At 56.2% G+C, this 12,497-nt stretch overlaps 1 protein-coding gene and 1 long non-coding RNA gene across 3 annotated transcripts in view; one reads left to right on the top strand and one right to left on the bottom strand.

Moving 5' to 3' along the window:
• Positions 1–10,563, bottom strand: part of LOC116483633 (keratin, type I cytoskeletal 17-like) — a 137,691-nt gene extending 127,128 nt beyond the window's left edge. Inside the window, exons 1-8 of one of the 2 annotated variants that reach the window (XM_032177853.2) lie at positions 10,087–10,563; positions 8,330–8,798; positions 7,203–7,285; positions 6,614–6,770; positions 5,845–6,006; positions 5,216–5,341; positions 4,909–5,129; positions 3,557–4,035 (exon numbers count right to left, since the gene is read on the bottom strand). In XM_032177853.2, coding sequence (XP_032033744.1) covers positions 3,891–4,035; positions 4,909–5,129; positions 5,216–5,341; positions 5,845–6,006; positions 6,614–6,770; positions 7,203–7,285; positions 8,330–8,798; positions 10,087–10,178 — 1,455 coding nt within the window. In that variant the 5' untranslated portion in view covers positions 10,179–10,563 and the 3' untranslated portion in view covers positions 3,557–3,890. Of the gene's footprint in view, positions 1–3,556; positions 4,036–4,908; positions 5,130–5,215; positions 5,342–5,844; positions 6,007–6,613; positions 6,771–7,202; positions 7,286–8,329; positions 8,799–10,086 lie in introns of those variants that run through there. The other variant, XR_009210097.1, reaches the window with a different exon arrangement.
• Positions 10,564–10,908: 345 nt separating this feature from the next.
• LOC116483627 (uncharacterized) overlaps positions 10,909–12,497 on the top strand; it is a 59,108-nt gene continuing 57,519 nt past the window's right edge. Inside the window, exon 1 of the long non-coding RNA XR_009210107.1 lies at positions 10,909–11,036. This is a non-coding gene — a long non-coding RNA (uncharacterized LOC116483627). The remainder of the gene's footprint in view (positions 11,037–12,497) is intronic.

Here is a 12,497-nt window from a genome sequence, read left to right as displayed (position 1 = left end):
CTCAGGACAAGCCTGCTGGTGGGGCTGTTTTACAAGCTCCCCAGCCAACTTAGGCTGGGAAGGCAGGAGGCAGCTTAGGGGGCTGAGGAGGGGGGCAGAGAAGCTGAGGGGAGAGAAGGGGCTGCTGCAGGGCCCCCAGCCCCGAGGGGACCAGCCAGAGCCACAGGCTTCAGGGCAGGAGGAAGGAAAAGTAGAGCCCCACTGAGCCAGGACAGAGCAACCTGGAATCGGGGCAAGCAGGGGCGAAAACTTGGGCAGGATGTTCAGCCTCTCTGAGCCTCAGTTTCCTTCTCTGGGAAATGGGAATAACAGCCCTGCCTCACAGGCATATTAGGGGATTAGAGGCCAAATAAATAAAGCACCTGGCAAAGGCTGGTGGCTAGCGTTATGTTTATGAGCAGGCGTTTATAAAGCACCTACTCTGTGCCTGGCACTGTGCTGGGCACTCAGACTCAAAGAGCGAGACAGAGAAGCCCTGGAGACATAGTCTTCTCGGGGAGAAGGTAGTAAAGACAATCCCAATACACTAAAGTCAGGCCACGATGGTGTACTGGGCCCTGCAGAGAAACAGAGGGAGCAGGGTCCCTGGGGGAGAACGAATGTCCAGGCCCAGGCTCTGCTCCTGTGATGGCTTCCGGGATCTGGGGAAATCTGTGAGTGCCAGGCCCACCTTCGGGGATCCTCTCCCCTCCTGCATATTTGATGCCCCCCTTCTGAAGGTGAGGCTGTCATAGCCCTTCACAATCCAACCACAGATCTATGGCTTCTGCCTTGATGACGGGGTGAAACATTCTGTGCAGTGGGCAGGGTGGGTGTGGACGAACTGTGAGTCCCTCTATGAGTCCCATAGCTGGGTCCCCAATCCAGCCCAGGCACATGTCCTCAGCAGCCTGGGCCCACCTGGGGTGCCTGTTCTGCACAAACAAGGGGCCCGGACTCCTGTGTGAGTCTCAGGAAACCCCTAAGAGGGGCTCCCATTGCCCCCACCCCAGGAATGTGAGCGGGAAGCTGGTGCCTCCAGGGAAGGCTGTGGACCCCAGGGGGGTGTGGGAGAAAGAGTGGGCCTCTCTCAGGGATGTTTCTTCAAATGGTCACTATAGCTCAGGGTGAGGACGGGCCTCTGTCAATCTCAGTTATCCCCTCGGTTCTGTGCTTGGGGGGAGACCTGCCTGGCTCTGCTCCCTCTGTTCCCCTCATCTCCCCCAAACCTTGGTTGCCACAGGAGACCCACACTGCATAAGGGCTGAGGGACTGTTGTCAGTCCCTCAGGTCCCCTCAGGGCAGGCATTGTCTCTCTGTGTCAGGACCGGTGTCTCCTCCTTCCCCTGGACTCAGTGCAAACCAGACGCAGAACAATGTCATGCCATGGATGAGTGTCCCTCACCATATCCGTCTCCCTACAAGACATGCTGCCAGGTTAACCCCTGCAAGGGGGGTCTGGAGGCAGGCTACCACTGGCATGGGCCTGGCCTGAGAGTCCTATGTGTGTGTCCATCACATGAGACCAGGTGTGGCAGCTCCATAGGGCAACCACAGATCCACAGCTTCTGCCTTGGTGACAGGGGGTGAAACATTCTGTGCAGTGGGCAGGGAGTGTGTGGACGAACTGTGAGTCCCTCCTTGAGTCCCATAGCTGGGTCCCCAGTCCAGCCCAGGCACATGTGCCCAGCATCCTGGGCCCACTTGAGGTCCTTGGACAAAGTCACTCAGGTCTCCCCAGCAGCCCCTGGCAGCCACTGCCTCTACTGGCTCAGCTCTCTGGGCACACCCTGGGGCTCCCCCATTCTGGCCTCCTGAGCCTCCCACCCACTCACTTTGTGGAGAAGGGCTTCTTCCCCAGCAGAGGGGCACAGTCTGGGGCTGTCTCTGGTTCTTCTCACACTCTGACCCCTCCTCATTCGCGCCATCAGTAATTGTGGACCCCAGGCTCTACAGGAGGGAGAGATAGCTCTGCCTGGAGCCTGAGGTGGGGGAGGAGGGGGGCTTGGCTCCTCTTCCCAGCACGGAAGCGGGGTCCACTCCCCTCCCGTGCCTGTCTCCACTATTGACCCCTCAGGCTCTGGGACAAGGGCTGAGTCACTGCTCCTTGGAGCCTCAGTGTCCCCATCCACACAACAAGGCGCCTTCCCCCAGAGCCTCCCTGCTTCCTGGGACTATTCAGACAAATGAAGTCACCCTCCAGAATGAGCCATCTGCAGCCCAGGGCTGGTTCTTCTGGTTGTGGCAGGATGTGTGGTGGGGGCCTGGTGCAAACAGTGCCTCCCTCCTGCCCTCCATGGCATCATATTTGCTGCCAGACAGTAGGGAGACGTCCGCCTCTGACGAAGCAGAGCCTGCCCTTGCCTTGAGTCGTGCAGATGCCGCTGCAGGTGCAAGTCCCTGACTCCAGGCAGCCATCTCCCCTGCAGAGAGAAACACTCTCCCGGGATGTCGGGGTGTCATAGCTCCGAGGTCCAGGGAGGACCTGTGACCAGCCCAAAGTCACCCATACCCCAGTGGTCAGTACCCATCCCCATCCCTGGCCTCTGCCAGTCCCAAACCCCCACCAACCCAGGCTCAGAGGGCTCTGGTCACTCCCATTTTCCTCGGGCCTGGGCACCACCCCCAGCCTCCAGGCACCAGAAGAGAGAGGGTGTTTGGGGTTCCTGGTCTGATTCTGCAGCAGCAGAGACACCACAGTTCCAGCAGTGATGAGGTGGAGGCACCCTCCTCCCACTAACCCCCTGCTTGAAGAAAACCAGGAAAGCAGGCCAACCCGCCTGGCAGTTTCTGGATTTACTCAAAGGAAGATTTCCAGGTGTCAGGCTCCCACAGACTGCTCCCCACAGCCACGTTTGCTGCCACCAGCAAGAGCTGGGGCTGGTGCTCAGAGGGTGCTGGGAGTGGCTGGAGCAGGACTGTTCCTTCTCATTTTCCTAGGAGGCAGTTTCTACCCTCCCTCACGCCACCCCTGTCCCTAGTGGGGAACCAAAGAGGATCCAGACCGCCAGGGAGAGTGGCACTGCTCCCTGGGCACAGCCACCCTATCTGCAGTGCCCCCCACTCCACCCTGTCCGCATCCTGAGCAACAGCTGACCATGTGAGGAAACATCCCTGAGAGAGGCCCCACCCTTTCTCCCATACCTGCCTGGGGTCCGTAGCCCTCCCTGAAAACACCAGCCTCCCGCTCACATTCCCAGGGTGGAGACAATGGGAGCCCCTCTTGGGCTCCAACCACCCAGACTGCCTCCCCAACCCACCCTCCCTTTGTGCTTATCCCAGCCCTTGACTACCTTGTGCCCCATCTAGGGGGAGGGCACAGTCCACAGGACAGGAGGAGCAACTGATTGGGTGAATCATCTCTGAGGATTCAGGTTCCCACACCTGAGATCTTCCCGTCCATTTATGGATGAGACAGCAAAGCTCAGTGAGGGGAAGTGACTGCCTAACTTCCCGAGGTCACAGAGCTACTCACAGGGCAAGCAGTGGCCACCTAGGACCACATCTGATGCACCAACTCCACCCCGGGTCTAGTGCAGCCTGGACCACCCCCTGAAAATCTCCAGCCCTTGGGAGATGGGAGCACCCCCCTCCAAACTCTCCCCAGACTTACTCTTTATGCTGGTCTAAGCTGACCCCTGACCTGCCAGTCAACAACAGGGGGTATCCAAGCACCATCTCCCCTCACCCTCACTCCTTCCCATTTCACCCTTTTGTCCCTAGTGCCCACTTCAGGGGCCAGAACAAGGACACATTTCATAGCTGAGTCAACGATCTTTATTGTCATCAGGCAGGGAAGCATGGGGAAGGGACTGAAGCAGGGGGCTGAGGCTGGAGAGGCTGAAGACTGCAGGGCAGATGGGGCAGCTGCCTCCCTGCCTCTTGGGGGGCTGGCCGGGGAAGCTCAGTCCTCAGTGGGTGGTCTGGTGGACCTGCTCGCGGGAGGAGATGACCTTGCCATCCTGGACCTCTTCCACAATGCTACACACCTGACGGGTGGTCACCGCTGCAGGAGAAGCAGGCACTTTAAAATGGGTAGGGGCCAGGAGACCCTCGCTTGCCCCCTAGCCCTCATGGACAGGAGCCGGCTCTCTCCTTCGTCCTCCCCCAGATGCTGTGAGTGCCTCCACTGGCACCTCGACATCACACTGCACACACATCCCTCCTGTCCCTGCCACCGCCTCCCTCCCATCCCATCCCTCTGCCGCTGGCCCTGTGTGAGTCTTGCCTCCCCAGATGGGTTATTTGATTCTGACCCAGTGTAATCTGCCAGGGAGGAGCCATGTAGACTCCATGAAATCCGTCTCCATTTCTCTGCAGTCTCCAGGACATAGACTTGCTCCCATCTCCCCCATCAGACTGGGATTGCCAAGACAAAAACCAGGCCTCTATCTCCTCTGTTAGACTAGGAACCCTGGGGCTAGGATCATATCTTCTCCATCAGACTGGAATTTGGAGGACAAGGACCATGTCCCTATCTCCCATCAGGCTAGAGTTCCCAGAGACAGGACTGTTTTTGCTCATCCAAAAGCTGTCAAGAGCAAAGATCGTGAGACCATGTTCCTATCTTCCCATCAGATGACAATCTCCAGAGCTGGGACCTGTCTCCTCCATCAGACTAGGATCTCCAAGGTAAGGACCAGTTCCCTGCCCCACCCCCATCAGACCAGACAGCATCTCTCTCATTTGATCTTTTCTTGAGTATCAATCCTCAGTGCTAATGGGTCACTTCTCTCACCCCTGCTGAGAGCTCCTGGGGACCCAGCCCCAGCAATGTGCAGGTGGGCTGCCTGTCCCATGCACCCAATCCCCAAGGCCTCAGCCACGAAGATGCTTATGTTCTTTCTTAGAGAGGAAATTAGATGTGAGTCTGAGAGCCCCATCCCTGCCAAAAGGCCCCCAACCCTGACCCCAGGCTCCCCCACTCACCGGGCATCCTTGCCCTCCAGCAGATGGCGGTAGGTGGCGATCTGCTGCTCCAGCCACGTCTTCACGTCCAGGAGGATCTTGTACTCCTGGTTCTGCTGCTCCATCTCGCAGCAAAGCTGGGCCAGCTGCTCCTCCACGCTGCTGATCAGCCCCTGGATCTGGGACAGCTGCACGCAGCAGCGGTTCTCTGTCTCCGCCAGGTTGCCCTCCAGGGATGCTTTGTGCAGGAGGGCAGGAAGACCAGGGGTCAGTGAGGGTTGTCAGTGTCCTCTTCTGGGCCCACCCCCATGCACAGGACTGTTCCTACCATGCTGAGCTGGGACTGCAGCTCGATCTCCAAGGCCTGCATGGTGCGCCGGAGCTCCAAAATCTCGCTCTTGCCGCTCTGCACCAGCTCGCTGTTGGTAGCCACCTCGTAGTTCAGCTCCTCTGTCTGCAGACAGGACACAGGACAGGGTGGTATGAGCCTGGATCCCTCTCCCAAGTCAGGCCTCCTCCCAAATCTAACTGTGGAGAGAGTGGTGCCTTCTCACCAGCTTCCCACGTCCCAAAGCCCAGAAACATGCCATTTGAAATGTTAACTTTTTATGGTTAATCCCTGCATGTGGGAGGCACAGACCGGAAACTTGAGAACCAGCCAGAACATGTAGCCTGGCTCTTGGTGCTAGTTCCTGACTTCTTGAGAGAGAGGTGGGGACTCCCAAGGTCATTACCCGCTCCCTTTATTCTGTGGGGGCTCCCTACCTCCCCACCCACCCCCCAGATCCCAGCTTGAGCTCAGCTCCAGGTCTGTTGATGCAGCAGGTGACCCTGTGGTCCATGCAGCTTGCTGAGGAGGGGGCACCTCCAAGACACCTGGCTGTGGGCTTACTGTCAGTGCTAAGGCCCCTGAGCCGCAGCCCCTAAGAGAGACCTCTGGCCTGCAGCAGCCCCCACCTTGCTGAAGAACCAATCCTCGGCATCCTTGCGTTTCTTCTCTGCCATCTCCTCATACTGATCACGCATCTCGTTCAGGATGTGGCTCAGGTCCACGCCTGGGGCAGCGTCCATCTCCACATTGATCTCACCGCCCACTTGGCTTCCCAAGGTGTTCATCTCCTATGGAAAAAGGGGATGTGGATGTGCGCATCTGGACCCATCTTGACCTCTCACTCCCAAGCCTTCCCCCACGAGGGGACCCCACTCCCCACAAGGACCCCTCCTTTGTTCTCCCACTGCTCTATCTGACCCTCTAAATGATTTTTATTCATCTGCTCAGTATTGCCTCCACCATCAGACTCTACCTCCCCCATTAGACCAACTGCTCTCCAAAATAAAATCTAATTATTAGGCCTATGCCCCCAAAATTTCCCCTCTTATTTCCAAGCTTCTAGGTAGATGTTCAGCTTTAAGAGTGCGAAATGGGACAAGAAGGAGACTTCCTTACTTATCCCCCGCCCTTGTGAGGGAGGCCAGGGCAGGTAGAGCGAGCCTCTGCGGGACCCTGGGAGGTTCCTTGGGTACAGAGAAGCAATGGGGTACAAAGAGGAGTCTGCCCTGCACCCTGGACCCCAAGGATCAGGGCTCTGCAGACAGGGAAGCCCTCTAAGGTGACTAATCCCAGTGCGCCTGCTCTGCTCTCTCCCACGGCCTCAGCCATGGCCCAGCCCCAGGGCTCTGCCACCCACTTCTCAGCATCTTTGACCTTCTGCCCCAGCCACCTCACCTCCTCGTGGTTCTTCTTCAGGTAGGCCAGCTCCTCCTTGAGGTTCTCAATGTGCATCTCCAGGTCGGCTCTGGCCAGGGTCAGCTCATCCAGGACCCTGCGCAGGCCATTGATGTCGGCCTCCACACTCAGGCGCAGGGCCTGCTCTGTCTCAAACCTGCCGTGGGAATCAGGGACTTCAGCCCAGGCTGCTTGGACCTGCAGGTCCAGGTCCTGGCTGCTCACCTGCCTTCATTTTGCCAGGACTCTAAGGGGTTGGAAAGGCTGACGAGAGGGTCGAGTGGAAACAAATTCCAGCCTCGGGGCCCCGGGACCATCACAGGGCCAGATTCCACGCCCACCAGCTTCCTTACTTCTCTCTGCCTCCCGCCTCCCCTCCCTCTCTTTTATTCCCTGCCTAAGCCCAGCAATCTTCAGAACTGTCTGCCTTCACTGCATCCTGGACTAAGGAGTGGGGCTCCTAGGACTGCCCCACCCTGAGCTCCTGGGCCTTGCCACAAGCAACTAAGGAGTCCTGGGGTCAGGAGGGGTACCCTGAGATCCTCCCCCAGCTGGCCCAAGGCTGCCCAAGCCCACAGCTAGGACTCACTTGGTGGGGAAGTCAGCAGCAGCCAGATGGGCATTGTCAATCTGTAGCAGGATGTTGGCATTGTCCACGGTGGCTGTGAGGATCTGAGGAGATGGGAGAGTAGTCAGGTCATTGGATGGGGGTGGCTGAGCCCACACCAGGGTTCTGAGCAGATCTTCCTGCCTGGGGGCCTCTCTTCCCGCCCAGCCCCTCCCTTGCCCCGTGCTGTATTATTGGCAGAGGAGGGGCAAGCAGGAGTCTGAAGGGCTGAAAGGTGCCTCTTCTTCCCCCGCTACTCAGTACCCTACCAGACCCCCATGCCAGGCTCAGCCTTAAAGGAGAAGAGACAGCTGGCTGGGACTATGAGGCAACCAGAAAAGAAAGGAAAAATGTCCCCAGGGCAGAAGCTGTCCCAGAATTCTAGAACAAGGGAGGGGATGTGGGCAACCCCCTTCTTTTACAGTCAGCTAGAGGGTGCTCCTTACAGGCTCCCCCAAAAGGAGGCTAAAGGAGCCCTCACCAAACAGTGGTTCCAAATCACAAGTCAGGACCCCTCCTAATCCTTAATCCTGGGTTCCAGCCAGCAGCCCTGCCCCCTGGGGTTTGCTGAGCCCATCTTAAGGGACAGCAGGAGGAAAGGAGAAGCCAGAAAAATCCCCAAATAAGGCACATCAGAGGCCTTCCCCACCCTGAGGTCCCGCCCCCTCCTTTCTACCTCCCCTCGCAGCAGGTGCTATGGGGAGCTCACTCAGACACCCCCACTCCACATCTCCCAAAACCCCCTCCTGCTGACCCCTGCTCCAAAGGAGCAAGACACCACGCATCCAGCGGCCCATGGGCCAAGCCCTCCATCTACATCCTCCTGCCTCCTCCTACAACCTCTCCAGGTGGAGGAGTTCCACGAGGGAGAAACTGAGGCTCCAAGGGGCTCCACGAGGCCGGTTTGTTCCTGACTCAGCCTGCTGCCCCCCGAAAAGGGGATGTGGGCCACACAGGGGCCCCAAGGCAGGTTCCCAGAAGCTAAGCCACAGCCAAACCACCCTTGGCTCCCTGAGATCCTATGGCTGGACTCCAGGCCTCTGGCCAGGGCAGGAGTTGGGGGGAAGAAGTCATGCCCCCCAGAGACCCCTCCCACCAGCAGGCCCTACCTTGTTCTGCAGCTCCTCAATTGTCCTGTAGTACTGGCTGTAGTCACGGGCGGGCCCCGGGGCCTGCCGCTGGTACCAGTCATGGATCTTCACCTCCAGCTCAGTGTTGGCCTCCTCCAGGGCGCACACCTTGTCCAGGTAGGAGGCCAGGCGGTCATTGAGGTTCTGCATGGTGGCCTTCTCACCTCTGGCCAGCAGCCCATCAACGCCCCCAAAGCTGCTGCCATAGCCACCGCCAGAGCCAAAGCTGTAGCAGCTGGAGTAGCTGCTACCCCCGAGGGCGCTGCCCAGGCTGCCAGCAGATCCCAGCCTGCAGGAGCCGGCACCCACGCCGCCAGACAGCCGGCAGGAGGTGCGGGAGGAGCCATCCCCCAGGCCGGAGGAGCCCTTGATGGAGCTGGAGGAGGTGAACTGGCAGATGGTGGTGGTCATGGTGGCGGCGGCAGGAGGCAGGCACACAGGAGAAGGGCTGGAGAGGAGAGGGACCCCAAGTTGTGTAGGGCTGCCGGGGTTCACATGCTTCCTTTATAGGCCACCAAGTGGGCGTAGCGATTACAGCAGGCTTGCTCCTCTGTTTCCATTCCCCTGGGCTTTCATCACCATGGGCCACCTGCCAGCTCCCAAGTGGCTGGGGACCCCCTCCCCACCCATCATCAGGAATTTGCCTCATTTCTCGAAATCCTCGTGCTGGGTGCCGTGCGTGTGCGTGTGCGTGCCACTGCTCTCAGGCTGTCACCTGTGATTCGGGCGGGCCCTCCAGCTATGATTTCCCATGACCTAATACGGAGAGGAGGAGAAGGCAGGACTGCACCGTCCCCAGGCCCTCCCAGGCAGCCACCACCCCAGCCCGGCCCGCCTCAACCCTGTCTGGTGGGGAAATGGGTTGCAGTGTCAGGTGACCACCCCCCCGCGAAGTTGCTGTCTTTCACCCCACGCTGCTCCACCCATGGTGCTGGCCCGGGGCTGAAGAGAAAGAGGGGACCGAGAGCCTATCCTGCCTTGGAAACTGAGCCCAAACCCACCAGGCCCACCTCACAGCACAGAAATACCAACAAGCCTCGGAGGCCAACTCACATGGCAGATAAAGAAATTGGGGCTCCAGAGGGGTGCAGTGTCCACACTGACCCCTTCTGCAGAGCCTGACACCCAGGAATGCACTCTAGGGGCTACAGTTCCATCCAGTCAGCTTCTGACCCTGCCCCATCCCTAGAAGCCCTTGCTAACCCAGTCTCCTCGTGTAAACCTTTCCCCAGGTTTACACTCCAGGCTGGGGTGGGCAAACAGGGGCTCAGCTATAGGATGGGGAAATGGTGGGCTGTGCTAAGAGAGAATCTAAACCAACCGAGAGGGGGATGCCCCCTTCCACTCCTCTCACCCTTCTGTACCCCAAGAGACCTCAGGGTCAGGGGAGGCGCATTTATCTCAGGTCTCAGCCCACAGGAAACCTAAAGGACATTGCCCAAGAAGAGGTTCTTACAGAGACCCCAGCCAGTCCCCTCCCCACTCCAGGCTCACCAAGATGTGGCTCCTCGGGTGGGCCATGTGCCCCACCCCACAGCCCCACCCTGCCCTGCCCACCACCCCAAGCCCGGCTCTGGGTCCCTGGCCGGCCTCTGCCTTGCACCAGAGCAGGGGTGCCTGGTGAAACGGGCAACCTGATGCTCTCTGGGCCCTGCCCACGTTCCCCTTCCATCCACCCTCCTTTGCATCTTTCTGTGCCTGGGGCCCCCATAGGAAGCGGTCACATCCAGACTCACCAGGCCTGAGGTGCTAGAGGATGGAGAAGCGCTTGCCACGGGAAAAATCCTCCAGGAACACATGAACAAAACTTCGCCTGCACCTGGGACATCCTTCTCTACGGCTGGCCTACGAGGCAAGTGTTCTGCACACGCTCCTTGGCTAACTCCAATGCAGAGGAGCACATGAGCCCAACCTCCACGGCAGGTGCAGATCTTTGCCTCCCTTTTATAATGTCTGTATTCAAAGGATATATCCTGGAAGCCTCTTTTTTTTTTTTTTTTTTTTATTTGATACGGAGTCTCGCTCTCTCACCCAGGCTGGAGTGCAGTGGCGCGATCTCGGCTCGCTGCGAGCTCCGCCTCACGGGTTCACACCATTCTCCTGCCTCAGCCTCTCCGAGTAGCTGGGACTACAGGCGCCCGCCACCACGCCCGGCTAATTTTTTTGTATTTTTAGTAGAGACGGGGTTTCACCGTGGTCTCAATCTCCTGACCTTGTGATCCGCCCGCCTCGGCCTCCCAAAGTGCTGGGATTACAAGCGTGAGCCACCGCGCCCGGCCGGAAGCCTCTTTCTGATAGGATGAGAGCAGACTCTGTACTACAACACAGATTGGATAAGTCTCCAACTCTGATTAGTTAAGATTATCCAGTCAGAGCAGGAGACTATTATCCAATAAGAGTTGTCGAAAAAAGTTCCTTCTCACCCAATCAGAACCAAGCTTCCAAGATACAGCGGTTGAGTACAGCCGTTATAAAAGGGAGGCGAAGGCCCATTCCGCCATTTTCTCTTCGTGGAGGCTGGGTTCGCGTACTTTCCTGCGGTGTGGTCGGAAGCGTGTGTGGCGCGCCTGCCTTGAGGCCAGCATCAGGGAAGGGTGTCCCAGGTGCAGGCGAAGCTTCCTTCAGGTGTTCCTGGAGGACTTTCGGCTGGCAAGCGCTTCTCCATTCTCCCAACGTCTCGGGCCTGGTGAGTCTGGATCCCACGGGGCCCAAGGCACAGAGAGAGAGAGAGAGGAACGGGGTGGAGGGACGGAAGCGTGTGCAGCTCCGGCTTCCCGGCCCCCGGAGCCCGCCAGGAGCTGTGGCCCGGCTTGGGCCAAGGCAGAGGCCCGCCCTCCTGCTGCTGGCGCTGTCACCTCCCTGTGGTCCTGCCTCCTGAGTCCCTGAGGGCCTCCTGTCATCTGGAACTGGAAATAAGTAAAGTGACGTTTCGTGAATATTTATTGGCCTTTGCGTCTTTGTCTTCATTTTCAGTGCTGGCTTTTCTGTTGGGTCATTTGTGTTCTTATTTGTGTTGATTTGAAGAATTTAAAAAGGTATTCTACAAATTAATCCTTTATGGGGTCATTTCTAGTCCAGATAGTTGTTTCTTAGTCTGGTCATTGTACCTTAATTTTATTTCACATTTCTTTCTTGGTGGTAAATAAGAAGCTAATTGATTTTATAGATTGATTTTGTATCGTGTTACCTGGCTTAATTCACATAGTCATAGCCGTCATTTTTGGATTGTGGTGGGTTTTTCATGTATTTATGTACATGTAGTTATGTACTTACGGACTTACTTACGTAATTAAATACTTACGTACTTAGTGTCAGCCACGTATAATACCAGCTATATTGCTTAAATGTTGGTTCTTACACCTTTATTTTTCTTTATTTTCTTCTTTTGTTGTCCCGATCACACCTCCTGAGCACGGTGTGTCTGGTTCTGATTCCAGGGAAAAGGTTTCAGTGATCCTGTATTCCTTATGTACTTTGCTGTAATTTCATTTTAGACAAACTTAATCCGATTAAGGAAGCTGCCTTCTTTTACATATGCTAAGAGTTAGTTATGACTAATTGTTGAATCTGAATAAATGCTTTTTTTTTTTTCATATACTGTAAATAATATGTTTTTCTCCTATTTTTCTGAAAATAGGATATTTTACATGAACTATTTTTGGATGTTAACCGATCCTGCATTTTTTAGTATATCCCACTTGGTATCCATGTGTTACATTTCCATATGTGGTTTAATTCATATGATATGATTGTTTTAGAATATTTGTATTTCTGTTAATGAAAGAGAGGGCCTATAATTTTTTTTTTCTAATGTCCTGTTCAGATTGTGGTGTCAACGTAATGCTGGCTTCACACACACACACAAAAAAACACTGAAAAATATTTCCTATATTTCTTCTCTTTGTAAGAGTCTGAGAAATTTAGGTGTTTTCTTCCTTAAATATTTGGAATATTTCTTTAGGTATGGAATTTTCCATGTGGAAGAGTATTTTTGTTGGCTGGTTTGACTTTTAATAGTTCAAATCCTTTGGTATATGTAGGAGTTGTCTTGTTTTATGTTATTTCTGTGTCCATTTTAGTACGTTTATTTTTATTTTTACTTTTATTTTTGGGGGGACAGAGTCTCGCTGTCTCCCAGGCTAGAGTG

Source organism: Hylobates moloch, unplaced genomic scaffold (assembly GCF_009828535.3).
Source record: "Hylobates moloch isolate HMO894 unplaced genomic scaffold, HMol_V3 SCAFFOLD_15, whole genome shotgun sequence".
Classification (NCBI taxonomy): domain Eukaryota; kingdom Metazoa; phylum Chordata; class Mammalia; order Primates; family Hylobatidae; genus Hylobates; species Hylobates moloch.
Note: the sequence above shows the minus strand (reverse complement) of the source record. Positions and strands in the feature narration are given on the sequence as shown.